The sequence below is a fragment of the Amblyomma maculatum genome, chromosome 11 (assembly GCF_055883805.1).
Source record: "Amblyomma maculatum isolate TAMU_Amacu chromosome 11, ASM5588380v1, whole genome shotgun sequence".
In the NCBI taxonomy this organism is placed as follows: Eukaryota; Metazoa; Arthropoda; class Arachnida; order Ixodida; family Ixodidae; genus Amblyomma; species Amblyomma maculatum.
This window is the reverse complement of record NC_139354.1, coordinates 57839800-57858578: the sequence shown is the minus strand read 5'-3', so window position 1 is coordinate 57858578 and position 18779 is coordinate 57839800. Positions and strand designations below refer to the sequence as shown.

Genomic DNA, 18779 nt, shown 5'->3' with positions numbered 1-18779 from the left:
TTGATGGTTCGGACTCTCAAACTCTCATTACTCGAACTATGTATTTAAGAAATAAATAACACATGAAAAACCAAGCAAGGATAAAACTATTTACAACATGAATGAACCAATGGTTAGACGAAATCAGCCCTGGTTTAACCCAGAGCACTTAAGCATTCTGTCTCCGCCCTTGACAGGGACAGCAACTAATAAGATTCTTCTCAACAATCAATGCTTATCGAAAGGAAAGTGAGGTTTCCGTCAGCTAATCAAAAGCTGGGGAAATGAATCGACTAATTATATAGTTGGGAAAGGAGAAGCTCGAAGAGAACACACAAACAGCACTGAAGTCACTGCCTTCCTTCCCTCTGTCTTTGTCTCCGTCTTTTCTTCCGCAAACGTGCATACGAGACAAATGGATGCCGCGGGAACGATCACTTAAAGTTCTTTACAAAAAAAAAATGTCTGTAAAGTTCAGCGCTCAATGGCTGCAGCTCAACCAGGCGCTCCTTCTGAACATCAGAAGCCCAGACATCCCTTTGGAGAGCCGCATCACATACAGTTAAACTAACGTATAAGTGCTCCTCCAAAATTGACTACACGCAAGGACTGCGCGAAAGACTCGTTCAAAGAAAACTAGAGGGACACAACAAGCGCCCATTGGCAACAAAAATGAACAAAACGGAAATTTTAGCTAGTTGGTACATCTTCGTTAACTTTACCAGAACTGCAACAGGGGACAAAGAGAGAAGGAAGTTAAGTGTTTGTCCTTTATTCTCTTTTTATCTGCTGTCGCAGCACTGGTAAAGTTCTCAACGAAAATGACAACTGCAATGCATTCAAAGACTATGCACTGTACAAAGCTCCGTGCCGGAAATACATCTGTACCAGGAAGGGGAAAAGAGCGAGTACTTAGGCGGCGGTGCCGCTAATACAGCCAGCGCCGAGCCTGCAATTCTGCAATCCCGCCATCCACCAATTCTGCAATCCCGGCGACCGGGACCCCCAGACTCACACTGACATCTCGACGCAGCTATGACGAGTGGTACACTCTGCGCGGAAGACCGAATGGCGCGTCAAAGAGTTCAGCGAACTTCATAGGATCCGTAAGCATCGTCATCATCATCAGCCGTGCTATACCCAATACAGGTCGAAGGCCTCTCCCGCACTCCTCTAATTAACCCGATCCTGTGCTACCTGCATCCACTTTACCTCAGCGAACTTCTTAACCTCATCCGCCTACCTAACTTTCTTCCGCCCCCTGCAATGCTTTCCTTCCCTTGGAACCCAATTTGTGACAGTCGATTATTCTCTTCGTACTATATGTCCGGCCCATGCCCATTTCTTCTTTATTTCTACTAGAATGTCATTCACTCGAGTTATTTCTCTGACCCGCTCTGCGCGCTTCCTATCTCTTAATGTTACCCCTGCCATATTTCGTTCCATAGCCCTCTGTGAATGGTCCTCAACTTACGTAGAACTCTTTTCGTTAGCCTCCACGTTTCAGCCCCATAGACTATAGTACAGGTAAGATGAAACTGTTGTATACTTTCCACCGTAAGCAACATTCTGCTAAAAATGCAATATCATTACAAGCTCTTTAGTTTTGTGTCAGTATTTTACAGTTGCCCTTGCGAATCGTTACAAGTCTACATGCACAGAATCAGGCAGCTCTTCGCGTCATCTAGCAGGTGGTTAATGTTCCCCCGACATTTCAACATGGCGGACGTTACGATGTATTGAAACCAGACTTGTACGTGATTGATTACTTGTAATTATTTTTATTTTTGTGTAATTTCCTAACCGGCTGATTGCTTTTCTTTTATACAGTAACGTTTCAGGTAACTCAACTTCTTTTTGTAGTTGATTGGCGGTAATCATTTATTTATTTGCAAAACGGCCAACAGGCAGCGAAGCGTCCGTAACGATGCGATTGCGCCAGATTGTTCCGCCACAAAACAGTACAAAGAACCTAAAATAGTTCTTAAATTGAAGAACCTAAACACGTATTTTTTTTCTTTATGCCTACGCTACTTGTTTGGTCTACTGTTAAAGAAACGCAAACTTGTGCTGGTATCTGCTGCGATTCCTCCATTTAAAGTCAAGGGAATTGGGTGGCAACAGGAGCTCCACCTGCTTCCACGCGGGTGTTGTCGCGAGCTAATTGGTTTAACATGGTTAAAAGGGGGAACAACATCACAAAAACAAAACGGAGAGAGGAACAAACAACACAGACGCTGTGTTGTTCCTTCCTCTCTTTGAACTGTTTTTGCACTGTTTCCTTTTTTTATTCACCTGCTTCTAGCCGAGGAACTGAACCGGACCGCCAGAAGCCGCCTCTGGTGTTCTCAAGAAAACATCTGCAGGCAATTTTATCATCTCTTCAGCGGCATTATCTACAGCTACCTTTTACAGCGCCAACAGAGCCGCTGCGCTTCATAGAGGACGCAGAAAGTGACATGGAAGAATTGCGCCACTATACGAGCGGGTGCGCAAGGTGTTTGTATACGGTATACCACCCCCCTACTCTCTAGTGCTTACATTCAGAGAGTGTTAACTATAACTGCCGATGCCTTCCCGAGGAAATGTTGTAAAATCAGTGACGACGACCTCGAAAAACTGCTGCTGAAAATTACCAATATGTAGAACAACTCAAACAAGCCGCATTAGTTCATTAAAGTTTGAGCGAGCTTGTGCTACATGGCGATAAACATCAAAGAAAAGCAACGCAAAACTTATCGATTATTTTTGTTGACTGTTCTGTTACTTTCCTGGGGCTGTAGTTGACAACTGCAATAAGTCACATCCGAGACTGGGTAATTGCAATTAGTTGCTTATTGCCTGTAAAGGGTACAATACTGATCGAAACGCATATGAAGATATATACCAAAATGTCACTTCCCTCCACCCAATCATGTATTTTATAATAAGCGCCGCATTCGTGTGCCGCAGTACGGACGGCACTGCGTCTTGCAAGCAGGCGGCCAAACTGCCGTCGACACCGACAGTTATGCGGTCACCGTGGGCACTTCACCTGCGATGCACGTCCTATTCTTGAGCGCAAATATTTTAGCGTACACACATGGCCAGCCAACCTATCCAAGAGGTGGTGGGTGAGCACGGCTTTCAAACTTCCCTAGATTGTGTCGAATCTGCCTGAACCGCCGGCTTCTGCAGTTTATTGTGCTCGACAACAGCCCGCCCGAATGCCGGCAGGCGAGTTAACCATGTTGCTCACTGCCATGCCACCGTCATTACCGATCCGATCCGCCAGGAAAGCGACCTCATATCACAGCCAATACATGCGCTTTGCAATGTCTTATCGCTTTCATTACTCCGATGACTGCAAACACATATTTTTTTTAAGACTTGCCATGTGGCATAGAATGGGGCTGTCTTTAAATTAATACAGTTTGTGTAAATTATCTCTTCAAGAAATCGGAGCAAGCTCCGGCTCTTAATGTCGTCCATTAGCCACAAGGGCAGATTTTGCTCCATTGTAGCCGACGGTCCAACCTCTTGTACTCGTCTTATACTTGATGGCTACATTTCTGGGCATGTCCATAAAGGTGGCGGCTTAGACAGTTAGGGCATGTGCTCATCACTGCATCTCCTTGAGGATCACATCGGCATGTCCCCGACGGGGGTAAGGGCCGCCCAAGCCATAATCCTTGTAAGGAACATCTCCATTCTCGTTATGTTATGAAGGAGGGGGTATCAATGCGCGGAGAATCAGGGCATGTGCAATTTTTCTTACAACAGATGCCAGGGTTGGGAGAGCAGAGCGGGAGACTTGTGGGTGAGGCACTCGTGTTAGGGGCTTGGTGTGCAAGGGTGTCTGCTTTTTAAAGCGGAAGTCCTTATTGGCTCATCGTTGTCAGCAGGAATGTCCCACTTTTCCTGCTTTTCAGTTGGCCGATCGAGGTGTGACGTCACAAGCCACGAATTTCAAACAACCAATTGTACTTAGACGAGTAATCGCATAACTAATTAGAGGTTTGGTAGTACCCAAAGTGAGTCTGGGTTGACTTAGTTAATTAGTTACCCAATCAGGATATTTCACTGACCAGTAATAATGGCTAACTAGTCACTAACCAGTAATAACTAATGATTAACTAGTCATTACCTACTTCTAATTAGTTATTAGTCATGACTAAAGTCATGAGTAATGACAGATGATTGACTGACGCCATCACATGGTGACGTCATTGGCCGTAACGTCACACCCGGTCATGTCTAATAACCGTAAGTGATAATCACATCACATTCGGTCATGACTTGATGACGTCACCAGGAGATTCACGCACATACGAAGCTGACTGGCCCCGCCGGGCGTTCGGCCCAGGCGTCCGTGCGGCGCTTTTCATTGGGCGCTTTCTCGAACGCCGCACCACAAAGCATATAGAAATAGACGCAGTTGCAGAAGCTGATGGAGCAGGGGAAGAGGTGTGATAGAAAGAAGCTAAACATCCCAATCAAAGTAGACAGCTGTAATTCGCATTCAAGGTCAACAGCCAAATAAAGCACTGGTCAATCACAGTCTCACAGCTCGCAGTCAATAGATACTTTTACCGCTACCGTCTACCGCTACCGCGCAAGTGTCAGTACGCATGCGCAGATCACCTACCTACACGACTATGAGCCACAATGCGCATAGGCCTGTCGCATCAGTTGCACCTTTGTTTGTTCACAAACTACAACTTCGCTGCAAGAAGCGCCGTGGACTGCGCCCCCTGCCTCCGACAGCTACCGGCTGCGCTCGCTAGACAGGGTCACACACACACACACACACGTGTGCGTGTGTGTGTGTGTGTGTGTGTGTGTGTGTGTGTGTGTGTGTGTGTGTGTGTGTGTGTGTGTGTGTGTGTGTGTGTGTGTGTGTGTGTGTGTGTGTGTGTGTGTGTGTGTGTGTGTGTGTGTGTGTGTGTGTGTGTGCGCGCGCGTGTGTGGACCATGTCGGAAGCCGGAAGCATATATCGACGCTTCCTGCTCAATGTGCACTCGCTTTGTGATTAAGCAGTCGTCGATTTGGGGTCGCTACTGCTAGAATTACACTCGATAACCACATGCGACCGCTAAAGCTTATGAATACGCGCTCCGTAATCGCCGAAACTCTAGACCCGAACGCGCGTACTCGAGCTAGGCCTATCTGTCGCTGAACGAGCCGGCAGTTCGGCGCCGACTAACATTTCTGGCCAAGGTCCTTGCTAATGACAAGGGAAAACATATAAAGTATAGCTTCTTGTTTTGCTTTTTCCAATTCGGTTGCTACAAACAAGCGCATCTGTTCAGGCCGTTCATACGAGTATCGAGTGTCAAGTTCTCGCTCGGCCTCCGATCCGACAAAACAGACCGGACGACCGTCCGCAGATCAGTTCCGTCGGCGTCGCGGGGCCGAAAACCTCACACTACAGTGATAGGCGACCATTGGCCGTGCAAACACCACAAGACTGGCCGTGCTGGCGTCGTTGCCGGTATAATGCAACAGACCAGTGCATCGATAAGGGAACCTAACCGTGCAGCCAAAATGCGAAGAAAACATGCCTTACTCTATCGCTTTCGTGAAAACGTCTTCATCTAGCACTTCTGCATGAGGGATGACCACTGTGTCAATCGTCAAAAAAAAAAAGACGTGTCCTTTGATATTGCAGCCTGTATTGCAGATGACGCTCTATCATCATCACCATCAAAACATTTCCAGCGAAATGAGGCTCCTTTTTGAACCCCCCCGGCACACATGCCTAAGGGAGCCCTACTCAGGAGCCCCGCAAACTAAGATTATTCTGGGCCCGTATTCAGAGTTCGCGTCGTTATCGAAAGTGTCGCTATCTCCTCGACCTCGAGTCTTCTGATTGGTGGAAACGCCGGAACATGATGTTGCCACCTCTTTCGGTTCCGTAGTGGTACCAGCTTTTCGACCAATCAGATGACTCGAGGTCACGTGAGATAGCGACACTTCGATAACGACGCAAACTCGGAGTACAGGCCCTGGTGAAGATATATAATGTTGCTTAACAGAAGTATAAAACGGCAATACATCGAACGACCCTGTCATCGCCCCTTTAAGTGCGAGAGCGGCTGCAAAGTTTAACGGACTCCCGAATAGGGCGGCCGACCACTAAGTTTTAGGGGCCTAAATCTGATGCCGCAATTCTTGGAGATTATGCTGAGCTGCTCGGACCCTGAGCTCCAGCTAGCCGCCATACAGCTGGCCTGGGACGCCGCCGGCCAAAACGTCTGCCGGCCTTCGCCTGAGGCGAGGCCTCCGCCATCCATCCCTAGTGACGAAGGCACAAAGGGCCGGAGTTCTATACGCTGATGTAAATAAGTTCTACTCTCTCTCCAATTCAGAATGTTTTCATCATCTCTGCCCAACAGATAATGGTGATGACTATATGGCTGACCACAGCCTCTTGTAGTGTTTCCGCACTAAAAAAATGATCGGAGAGGACTCAATCTGGTCGAGTTCGAACCCAGTTACTCGGATTCAGTAGCAGACGTCTCAACCACTGAGTACTCAACACGAGCGAAAAACTTCAAGAAAATGCGCAATACCCTGCAGCGCGCTCTGCTACACTGCAGGTCTTATGGAGCTCTGCAACGCATGACACACGGCTCGTTTACACGAGCACGCGCCTACTAAAGTACACGACTCGGCTAGATTGGGATTTTTTAGCCATCAGTATATCTCGTCGTATCTAGCCGAAGGCACTCTTTTATCATTTCATTTTCGTGGTACCACCAACAACTGGACTTTTGAAGCATCTTCCTCCATGTTGTGAAGTCTCATAACAGCCACCGGAGGCAGCAGTCTTCGCCTCGCCCTCCCCCCCCCCTTTCCCCCAAACATCTCTACACTAAAAGAAACACCATTAAATAAGACCTTATTGCATTAGGAATATTCGGGTATTTAAACTCATATTTATGAAAAAGAAAAACGTCCTTTTCATCTCCATAAAGAGACGGAGAGCGGCCACGAGTTTGCATAAGATCCCGTCATTTTTCTTTTCTGCACAGGTTCCTGTGGCATAGTTGCCGGGGGCAGTCTTTTTTATGCGTGAATAGGCGAATAACTTTCCTCAATAAATAAAGGTACCGAGAGTGGCCATGAGTTATTAAATAGTTGCATAAGATCCTGTAGTTTTTTTTTTTTTTTTTTTTTCTATTCCTGCCCTTGATCGCACAGGTTCCTATGGCATAGTTGCCGGGGACAGTCTCATGTGTGAATAGGCAAATAACTTTCCTAAAGAGATAATTGATAATAAACAGCCCTATTTAAAACCCCTTTAATCCATAGCTCTTCTTGTCCAAGGATTTGCTTCTGTCAGTACTTTAACAGTGTCTTCCTCTGCTCAAAATAATATTTTATCACGTTTTTCTCCCATCTTGATGTTATCATATACCATTTAAGCAGTATTTAATTTAATACTACTATCAGTCCTAGGACTAAGATAGGAGTGCTTTACTCAGATCAAAAGTACACTCATAGTAAATTAGAAAAAGCATTACTCATGAAATACAGTCATGACCAAAGGAAAATTGATGTGAACAGCATACCTACCAGCGCTAATCCAGCAATTGAGACAACAGTATTAAAGCATCAGCAATGCTGCTGTTGGGCAGCACACACAGAATGCAGTTATTCAACCCAAATCTTACTGCCAAATACATAAGCAACTTGGCAGCACGGGCGATGTGATTTCCATAGCTGTGTACACGCAGGAATCGTGCATGGGAGAGCACTCTAGCAGCAAAACTAGAGGCTGTGCAGCTCGGCTCCAACGATCCTACAAGTGCTTCCGATCGTTGCAGCCAAGCTGCACAGCCTCTAAACAGTAAACAGTTGCGAAAATCGCAAGATGGAACTCATGGGAAGCAAGCACCACCTGCACTGCTTGCGTACATCCCGTGGAAAAAATGGATTCCTCCATATAGGCCCGACCACATGGCAGCATTTTTCCGGTGTCGCGTCAACGTCTTGTCTACGGGTGTCGTAGCTTTCTGCACACCAGTGACCAAACACATGCAAGGTGTACGAAATGGCATCTGCATGCCGAGGCATGGACGGAACCCCGTCCGTAGTAAAATCATCCTATCAGCGACGGGCACTTATGGGGCGTACTCTGCCCACCATTCACCTTGACAGTGTGCATTTACAATCCAGGCCTACTGTCAAGATGCTCAGCGTTGTCTTCGACTGCACATTTTCCTTCATCCCCAAGGCCTGATCTTGGGAACATGCCAAGGTGCTCGAAGCACGCCTCAGGACATAAGGGCTGAACAGCACGCCGCCTCCCGTGCAATTGCGAGCACTGTACCTTGCAAACGCTTTGCTTCTTTTGTGGACTGTGTCCCCGTTCATTGCTTCGTGCTCGGCTGCTGTCAGTGCAGCAGACCCAGCTGTTGGCGTTAACGGTGACTATTCCGCCATGAGCACAAGGGAGTTCAAACTGTGCTGCTGCAAACACCGCCGCTCCCGTTCGATCGTAACAGATTGAACACAGGGTTCGCGTTGTTTACGCGTTAACGGTGACTATTCCGCCATGAGCACAAGGGAGTTCAAACTGTGCTGCTGCAAACACCGCCGCTCCCGTTCGATCGTAACAGATTGAACACAGGGTTCGCGTTGTTTACGCAGCTATTGGCTCTCACTGGGCATATTCGATTTTCAGTACCGACTCCTTGCTGACAAGAGTTGCACATTTGATTTTTCTCTGGCAGCCCAGAAACTCCACCCACCAGGACAGCGCCCAAGAAAGTAGCAATCTTCCGCAGAAGGCTGCTGTAGTTATGAAACTACGAATGAGTCAATGCTAAACTTGCCTGCAAAGAATTTTTTTTTGTGGTTGTGGATTTGGCAGACCTTCCAGAAATAGCTTCGTGGTCTCCCAGGGCTTCAGAACACTGGCTGTACAGAAATAAGTCCCCTAACAGGCCACTGAAGAAAATGGCTCGAGATTTTAATGCAGCATACAACGCACAACTCAACACTGCCAATGGCAGCCACAAACCAAATGTCAACCTGTTTAAAAATTGTGCACCTCATGTCTATTCTCTCAAGACAAACAAATTTATGGGCAAAACATACAAAAGCTGGAACATGTACATGAGGGCGGCAGGGCTGTAACAATATGGTCACTTTGACCGCTTCATTACTTGTGCACCTTCTCGCTTTCCAACTGCCTGCAAACAATAGCAGCCCATTATTGACAACTTATCTGTGAATCTCACTGTTTATGTACAATAAGACGAAAAAAAAACACAAATGCAAGCACAACAATGAGCTCCATGTGCATATTAAAAAAAAAATGACACACATAAGGTTTAGAACACACTACAATGAGGTTGCTCTCCTGGGACAAGAATGGAATGAAAAAGTTCTTGCATATCTGAAAAAAATATTTCTTGGCAGGTAGATTAATGTAGAATATAAAGTGCTTGCTTCACATTCAAGGCATAGCAAACTTCTTTGGCAAACCAAGAAGGCAGGTGACTTGGACTATTATGGCAGATGCGACGACTGAACATATGTTCACTATACAAAAGCACTAGGACAGTGCAAATGAAATGCCATCAACAGGACACTGGTTGAAGCCTAGTAGCACCCTCAACACTGGTGGGTTTGGGTCAGCGCAATGTTGAGGTACAAATGCAGAGTTAGGTTAGCGCTTGCCTCAATAGCTGTATCCCTTATCATCTGTGAATTCTCCAAGAGAACTTCACACCCTCTTTGAAAACACTGCTTCTGCAGTGGGGCCGGCGGGAATCAATTAGATCAAAACAATTGCTTCCTATCACGCTTGCTCTGCAAACTCTGCTTTCAACATTCCCTCCTCTATCCACATGCTGTAACTATAACTAAGCAGGGATACTAATAAAGGCTAACGAACTTCATACTTAGAGCTTGCCCAACCCTTCGATTCTATTAGGCTGAAGGACTTTCTCGAGGCATCAGGTTTGAGTTATTCCAGGAAAACAGTGCTGACATCGGCCACGTTAGCAAACCTGCCTCTGCAGACATTACCCACAAACCTGATCTCATGCAACAACTTGCGGCGTTTTCTCAAAGTCTTTCGGAGATTTCACTAACCAAATGTGTGCGCTACAATTGAGGTATGCGCTATGTAGTAGCATGATTACTTGACAAGAAGCCACACAACACACTTCACACATGCAAAGGGCATTTTCTCTGACCACGCAGATTCAAGAAAAGAAAAATCGTAAAACACGGAAGAAACACAATGATCCAGCAAAAGAAAAAACTATCAGTCCAAAGGTACCAGCTTCCGATTGACTTGCAGCGAAGCAACACGACCAAGTGTTTGGGAATTCAAATCCAACAGTGTCCAGTTTCAGACACCGTAGTTGAACTTGACCTTCATGAGGTACTGTATGGTAACCTGAGCAGTGTCATACACGATATACCTGAGAGGAGAGATATGTTAAGGAACACACAATTTAACTCAGCCTAAAAAGACAAAGAAAACAGTCCCAAGCCATTTTTTTTTCCACGTGCATCTAAAATATACACAAGGTGTTCTGTACTCATCTGTTCGGGTTGTGAAAAATTTACAAGTGCAAAGTATTGTACAATATGAGCTCAACGACTGACCTCAAGGTACCTTGTGATAGTTTATGGTTTTTTTCTACAATTCTGAAGCCCCAAAAAGCCGTCAGTTTCCCTCAACCAGTTGGAGATTTGCAGCGTCTGAATTCGGGCGCTCGATGCCACAGGCTTACAAAGCTGTTTGCCGGAACCGCACTAGCAGTTAAAAAACAAAACAAAACAAAAAAAAACAAAAGAAAAGTTTAATTAATGGGTGCCAAATTAACTAACTTTTCATGAACTTGCAGGCATACTCTCTTTGCAATTTGGCACAGCAAGCTAGTACTGAAACGCGAGACTCTGCGGAACTTTTAAATCCTCTACTAAAGTTGCTATAAAAAAAGACACCGCGTTAAATTCATTGGGTTTCCAGCTCCTTGGGGTGGATTTCATACGGAGGAGGTCCAAACAGCACAGGTCAACTGCTCGACAAGAACACATCCTCAACGAAATTCGCGAAAGCAAAGCCCACCACTTGTGCTGGCCAGAAAAGGATACTCATTATAGAGCAGGCTGGATGCACCAGCCTTTGTGTCCTTGACAGATGGCCCCAAAGGCACTTCGACGCCATCGGGCCTCAACACCTTGTTCTTTGGGTCCGGGTACGTCATGCCCACACCTGGGTCACCAAACATTTGAGTGTCTTGAATCTGAACAACCTCGTTCCCATCTCACAAGAAACAAAATTCACAACTGTGAACAGGGAGCTTGCTAGATGCATATAACAAGCAAAAGAGAAAAAAAAGCGATCAGCAACTGAGAACAGCAAAATTGCTACGGAATCAGAAAGCAGGGTAGACAGGTTACGTGTGTCAATCAGAGTGAACTTTAAAAGGAACTCGCTTGCATTTCGAACTACCACTTCGGCCTTACCTCGCAGTCCTGTCAGCATCAGTATATCCGGAACCAAATTTCTCAGAACCTCGCATGATTCAGTAAAATCTTCAGTTCCTTTTACCAAGTTCGAACTACTGGTAATTGATTTTATTGAGAGCATCATATGGTACCTGATGCCAACAAGCTGACAATTCACTAGCCATTGATATCTATAGCTATCATGAGAGCAATCGATTTACCACACTTCACAAGGATTTCTGTGCACAAACACGCGCCCGTCTCCTACCAGAAACTATACAAGCTTATTGGAAAGTTCTGCTCAACAGAGTCCATTCCAAGAACCCGAGTGCATTAATATCGAAGCAAACCGATGCAAACTCAAGCTCACCCTTAGTGGAATGGTGATTTGGAGGCAGCTTGGTGATGAATTCTGCATTCTTTCGCTCATACCTGGAATGATAAAACAAGATATGCATGTTACCACACATATATGCTAGAGAAAGTACTACAAGTGGCCAAATCAGCTGAAATTGAGAACGCACTGCACCGTATTCATCGCCGCCAAACAGACTGCATTCTTTCTTAAATTAATTTGTGCGCAAGCCAGCACCCTTATTAGTGAATAAATTTTTGCTCTCCAATAATGAATAAAACGCAGACTTTCACATGTTTTTACCGAACTCCAAATTTAAAAATTGTGCATTTTCACACATTTGCGTTGTCCACCTTACAATGAATGCCATGTGCTAAGGTTTATTAGCAGCCTTGTTTGCAGAAATTCGTGCGCACACATTTAGAACAACTAGCTATCATATGCAACAAATTTTCACTTAAAAATTCAACTTCGTTAAAACGAGGTTCAAATGTGCTTCCGACTAAAACAGACATATTAGAGCACTGTGGGCAACACAATTACCAAGATGTAGCAGCCAAGGGAGGGCTAAGCCCAACTCACATGTTTCCCAGTGCCACCTCGCAGAGGAGCAGCAGGCCAACTGGACTGCTGGGTGACGTGCAGCAGTAGTTGGCACTCTTGGAGACCATGTCCGCAAAGTACAGGCCTTTGCCAAACATGTAGCCCGTCTGAAAAGATAACAGACCAAGAGATTGGGAATAAAATGAAGCGAGTCAGCACGTGGAAACAAACACCGGCCATTTTTCAGCCTCGTATCACAACATATCACGAATGCCAGACAAATGCCAGGTCATGCTGCGAACATGCAGTCCCCACGCAGTCCTATGCATGCTGCGAGAAGCCAGAGTGAAGTTTGTTTGCCTAAGCAAAGATAGTTGCAAAAGCTCAGAGAGCCTCTGACAGGTCTACTACCAGCCTGCAAGGAGAGCAGCCACGTATCCGCAAGCCCTGCTCAGCCGAGTGCCGGTTGGGATGCCAAAATGGTGCACTTGCTGGCCTTTTTTTCTTTCTTTTTCATTTACAAAGAATCTCGCCATTTCAGAGTAAATGTGCATGCCACTCCACCAGTGTAGTCTAGTGCACTAATACTGTGCCCACACTGTGAGATGATTATTGTGTGGTAAAACCCTGTTGTTACATGACTGCCACCACTTGTGAGGAGGACCCTACGCTGCTGCTTCACACCTGTGAGGGAGGCCGTAGAGTGCCTTTATATTCTGAAGCAGCTCTGCTTTGGTAATACCGACAGCAGGCATGTGGCACATAATAATCGAACTGGAAAAAATTGCCATTGGTACACAGCTCTCACTAATATTGAGACCACCACTGCCAATTTCTTTCTTTCATCAATTACATTTGCTGCAGCGCGAAAGCGCTCAAGCCTTGCTTTTCTTTTTTGCAGCCCTTGAGTTAAGACTTGTTTCCAGTACCTGAGGATACACTTACTGCAGCTTAGTAACCAGTACAGTACTAGTATATATATACCACTATATATACCCAGTCGCCGACCGTTTTTTCAGACTTGGGGGGGGACCCGGGATATAGTCTGAATATTAGAACAGTCCAAAAAAATCTGTCAATTTGAAAAGAAAAAAATCACTTTCACACGAAAAATCAGCTTTAAAAATCATGAACTTCACTGCTCCCCACGTTTCTTTAATAAGTCGATAACAGGGAGTTATAGCACAGCACAACCTGCGACTGTTATCGGCTTCCACGCATCGCCCACATGCTCGCGTGATTCGATATGGCGGACGCAGCAGCCAGTGCGCTCATGCTGGCTGGTGCAGACGTGACAGGTGTGCGCGCCGCCGGAAAGCATGGAACTTGCTCAAAGCAGTCACCGCGTGCGCAGTGGTGCCCCGCAGAAGCAAATTATGCTAAACTGTGATCGCTATAACCCTCCAGTTAGAATATCTTGGCCAATCATGCTTTCTGTCATGTCCTTGCCCCTTTGATCGTGCCGCGAACGAATGCAAGCGTCCAGCGAAGCAATAAAATTCAGTTTCCATGGTTAACAACAATAACCAAGACCGCGAGATGGAACTCGCGGGAAAAAAGCAAGCGGAACGAGAGCCCCTATGAACCCCCCCCTCTTTCCCCACGGGTGGCCGCGGCGTGCGGAGTCTGAGCGAGCCGCAGCGGACGGTGCTCACGTTTCATTTTCAATCCGATTGTGTGCTCTTTGTAGGCTGCCGCGATGAAAAGGTCGAGCATTCGCTTACTGCTACTGCCTCAAGTGGCGACGATGAACAAAGAGCTAAGCTAGTCCATCCGAATAACTGCTTCGCCTAGCTTTCATGGTCGTGCAAAACCGGTAGTTTGCGAAAATAACACCCACTCGCGTCTAAGTGATGCTGAAAAAAATGAGCCTTCGGCCAAAAAATGATCTCCACAGTATTGCTCGCGCTAAATTTGGCCCGAAAAATCTAACTTTTGGACACCATAGGGTCCGAAATATCGGTCGTGAAAATGTACACGCCCCTATGAGCTGCACGACGGTTCCTGGATAAATAAAGTCCGAAATATAGCTCAAGTCCGAGTTATTGAAGTCCGAAAAATCGGTCGGCTACTGCATACATTTTTTTCCACACCACAAAACCAGTTAGAGACTGCTGGCTGGACAAGCGTGTCACTTCCTTTACTCCCCACTGTGTTTTGTGCTTTTAAATTTTTTGCATAGAAGAAGAGATCTGAAAAACTGGGCAATCCGCATGCACGGATATCCACAATAAAGATTACGTTTAGTCTTTGATCATAGTGAGGTGCAGCTAGGATAACTCAAACAAGGCTCTCATTTCCCTTGAAGTCTGAATTATTGACTGCATGCATTGGCCATCCCCAACAAAGAGTAAAAAAACGTACCACGGGTGCCTCTGGAGGCGCGATGCGAAGCCCCTGGGACAGGATGCCCGCAAAGTTTGCCAGCCGGGAGCCGTGCCACAGAAGCTTGCGGTTGGGCAGCTTGCGGAAGGGCTTGAAGCGCTTGGCCTCCCCTTCCCTGGACACCTTGAACAGCTGCACAGGTCCACCACCAATTACAACCCCACCCCTCTTTTTCAGCTGCAATTTCAACATCACCGACTGATCATCGAGGCAAACAAGTTTCCTGAATGTCACTGCTGAGAGTGGCCGTAGTGAGGCTGAAGCTACGCAGAGGGGCTGCTGTGACTACCGTCCTCCGCTGTCGCTTAGTGGTGAAACCTGAGGGCGCAGTGTGTAAAACATGGAATGGCCAGCAGAGGTCTTGATTGGCTCATTGTAGCTGGTCTACCAAGTGAAGTGAGAAATATTCTGTGAATGTAGGGGGCAGATGATGAGGCAAACGACGTACACGATGTTGGCCACTCACACCCCCCTTTCACAGGTGAGCGAGAAGAGCTCCCATGTTGTAAAGAAGAAGAATGCCCATCCCTTTACACAAGTGCCACTCAACGGAGTGTACGGACCCTCCGCTGACAAACAACACCGCCATTCCTTCCTACGTTCCGTGCCACAACACATGCAACACCTACAAACACCACGGAATATGGCACTGGTCAATGCTTTTAAGTGGCATCTCGCAATTTTGTTCACTGAGAATTCTGAACATTCCTAGAACCCTAGAGGTGTCTGGAGTTTCAAAAATGTCAATAACCTGCAGGCATCTTGGCCTCCTCGTCTTCCAGCCAACAAGTGTGCAAGAAGTGTTAGTAGATATAAGACTGCTCTAGGATGCCCAAATTCTGTAAACAATGGACACAGACACCAGAAGGGCTGAGGCAAGCTTGAATTCAGGGGCTCCAAGAGACCAAAAAAGCACTCAAGGAACTGGTGCATCTTGCAGAACACAGTATGAGAACTCCTCAGCCCTCTATGGGCTGCATGCAGGCTCAAGAAACCTCACCTCGAGGATCTCCAGCTTGTACGAGCGGTGGGTCTCTGCATGTGTCGTCTCCACATACTTGCTCAGCAGCCCAAAGTCCTCGTGCGACCTGTCCAGCACCTGGATGTCTGCCTTCAGCTGGCTGTAGTGGAAGTCCACAGGGTGCAGCTTGTCCTCCTCCGTCTCACCCTCCACCTTCAACAGGTTGACGGCCACCTCGATCTCCAGCAGTGAGCTCAGCATGTTCACCTTTTGCTGTTGGATCGCAAGGCCAGACAGAGGTCGGGATTTAAAAAAGAAAGAAGAGCTAAAAAAAAAAAGTGCCAGGAAAAAAGATCCACATCTCTCTCTTACTTTGAAGTTGCCGTTTATATAAGTTTTTTTACTTTCCCCACTTACTGAATCCATAATTCAGCTGCAGTATTCACTGACAACGTGTACATATCACTTTTTCATGCTTGCCATGCCTCTTGTAAAACTTATTAATAAATAAAAGTAATAAATAAAAGGTGCCTTTTTAGGCAACCAATAGCAATGCCACAGTGTTCATTGGATACAGAACAAAAGTTTGTACTGAGAAAAGTTATGTGTAACATGAAGGGCAGAACCTTTAATTTCATGCACAGAACATTTCATCACAGATCATTCACAAAAATCTAGAAGATCTAAAATACCTCTATACATGCACTACACACCAAGCATCAAGTGACATAAGTCTCTAAATAGAGGACTTGTAGAAAAAAAAATATAGGAAACCAAGCAATAAGCCATTTTTCCTTATCTTTACAAAGAATGGAAAATATGTTACATTTAAGTTAATTTAGCCATCTCTTTTTGCAAAAGTGATAGTACACAATGTGGGGTTAAATGCCCCAAAGCAGCTTAGGCTATGAGGGACGTCAAAAAAAGAAAAAAATTGCAGCTTCCCAACCTCAATAAGCTTCTCATCGTTGAGTATGGTCGGCTTGTTCATGCCAAAGTCATGAGGGATGAGCGTGTAGAAGCGGTTCGAAGCATCCAGGAACTGGTTGTTGGTGCCACCCGACTTTATCAACTGCAGTCACAGGAAAGCAGTGGCATTAATAACAAAACAAGAGGAAAAGTGCCCACAAGCCATGCTGCATCACTCAAGCACACAAATGCCTGATACAATGAAACCAGAAGAATGACTACACATATTCAATGAAAGTAAAGGTAGAGGCACAACCCGCGTATTGTGCACAAGCAGGTCGCATCCACAACTTTTACCCCACCGCCAGTCTTCCCACTCTCAAACATACTGTGGCCAAAATAACCACCACAGCAGGCAAATACCAGGAGGTTAGAGAACGGGAAGTGCACCATGAGCAAGACTAAAGCAGAACACTTTCTTTTGCCGCAATGATCAAAGACACTGAATCACAACCAAACACCAAGACATGGCATCCCAGGAGTAGTACAAGGATGGATGTGGCAGCACTGAATCTATGCACTGCAGCTAAATGCACTTGACCCCGGATGCATCGAATCCGGACATATCGCATTATTGCTTATCTCGAACTGTCAGAATATCCTCTGCGAACGTACAGCAAGCAGTACTCGCATTTATCGAACTCCCCTTGAGCAGAACATCTGATATATAAAACTGCGTGCCATGCTCCTGCAAGTGGCGCTTCTCCTAATGGCATTTCCGCGATATTTGTTTGAGTGGAGCCAGGTCGGCCGAGCGTCCCCGGACGCCTCGTAGCAGCGCTAATGCTGTAAACCCCCGTCAAGACATGAACGCCGAGTCCGACTCAAAGTGGCCTTCAGTTTGCATGCTTGTTTCGATTATGGTGCTGCCGCTATGCGAGGACACGGGCATTCAATGCATGCAGTCGTGCAGTGAAGCCGCACTAGCCGATCGAAGCCTTGCGGCGTCTCTCGTGCACTTTGCTTCGCTGCTCAAGCAGATGCATTCAATGCATGCAGCCGTGCAGTGAAGCCACACTAGCTGATCGAAGCCTTGCGGTGTCTCTCGCGCGCTTTGCTTCGCTGCTCAAGCAGATGAAGAAATAAACTGCACCTAATTTTATTTGATTTGCTATTGCGTCTTTAGTGTCCCGGTAACAAAATTACCCTCACTTATGATTGGCTGCGGCTTTTACCAAAGCGCCGTCAGCTGCAGCTTTGACGCAAACCCCAACTCCAATTGCGCTTTTGCCGGGTGTCCAGAGATGCAATCAGCTCAGACGCTCCAGTCTGGCTCACGGTGCGGAGCGCCATGTGCAGGCGCACCCAGAGTGCCCCCAACACCTGGTAAGAGGTGCCACTTGGCGCGCAGATGCACACATGTGAGCCTCACGGGTTGGTCCACCCGTAACGAGCGGTGTGATGCCAATATGGCCGTGGACAGTGCGCCTTCACAGAAAATGCATCGCTAGCATGGGTGCACCATGTTCATGCCATCTGGGTTACAGATAAGTTTATCTGTTGCGATGTTTTGAAATTATGAAATTATCAATACCCCGAACTACGGTAAAACCTAGGCAATACAAACCCGGCCGATAGGTATTTTGGGATGGTACAAATTGTGTGCACTGCACATTGGGCAGAACTACGGACATTTCGAACACTCCCTTGCACCATTACGGGTGACGCAAACAACCACGGCCACAGCCTGGAGCACCACGCACTGCCCGCAAATCATCGACTCGACGACTGCGGCAGTCAATGTACGCACAGCTTGGACAGTGTGTGACCCACACCTCATCACTATGGTAACAATTACCAGCCGCGCTACACATCACGAACAGTACGCAGCAAGCACACACTGCCCACACATCCCCGACTTCGCGGTCACTAGTCGCGCTGTATGCAAAGGAAGCAGTTTGCAGTGGCATGTGGCCAGCAACACGATTGTCGTGATACACGCACAGCGAGTGGCAAGCTGTTGTGGTGTGGCTGTAAATAAATCCCTTCAGCCTTAAACAGATCTTTCTTCTTTTTGACAATATGAATTTTCAGGTGATAAGAAATTTTTTTTTTTTTTTTTTTTTTTTTTTTTTTTTTTTTTTGCTACTCCCATAACATTCGTATCACCGAGGCTCCAGTGCATT

At 46.4% G+C, this 18779-nt stretch overlaps 1 protein-coding gene across 1 annotated transcript in view; it reads right to left on the bottom strand.

The window, feature by feature from the left end:
• Positions 1 to 8918: 8918 nt before the first annotated feature.
• LOC146173857 (poly [ADP-ribose] polymerase 1-like) overlaps positions 8919 to 18779 on the bottom strand; it is a 52551-nt gene continuing 42690 nt past the window's right edge. Inside the window, exons 19-25 of the mRNA XM_084583837.1 lie at positions 16634 to 16756; positions 15724 to 15957; positions 14703 to 14855; positions 12378 to 12505; positions 11811 to 11872; positions 11084 to 11204; positions 8919 to 10404 (exon numbers count right to left, since the gene is read on the bottom strand). Coding sequence (XP_084439963.1) covers positions 10332 to 10404; positions 11084 to 11204; positions 11811 to 11872; positions 12378 to 12505; positions 14703 to 14855; positions 15724 to 15957; positions 16634 to 16756 — 894 coding nt within the window. The 3' untranslated portion in view covers positions 8919 to 10331. The remainder of the gene's footprint in view (positions 10405 to 11083; positions 11205 to 11810; positions 11873 to 12377; positions 12506 to 14702; positions 14856 to 15723; positions 15958 to 16633; positions 16757 to 18779) is intronic.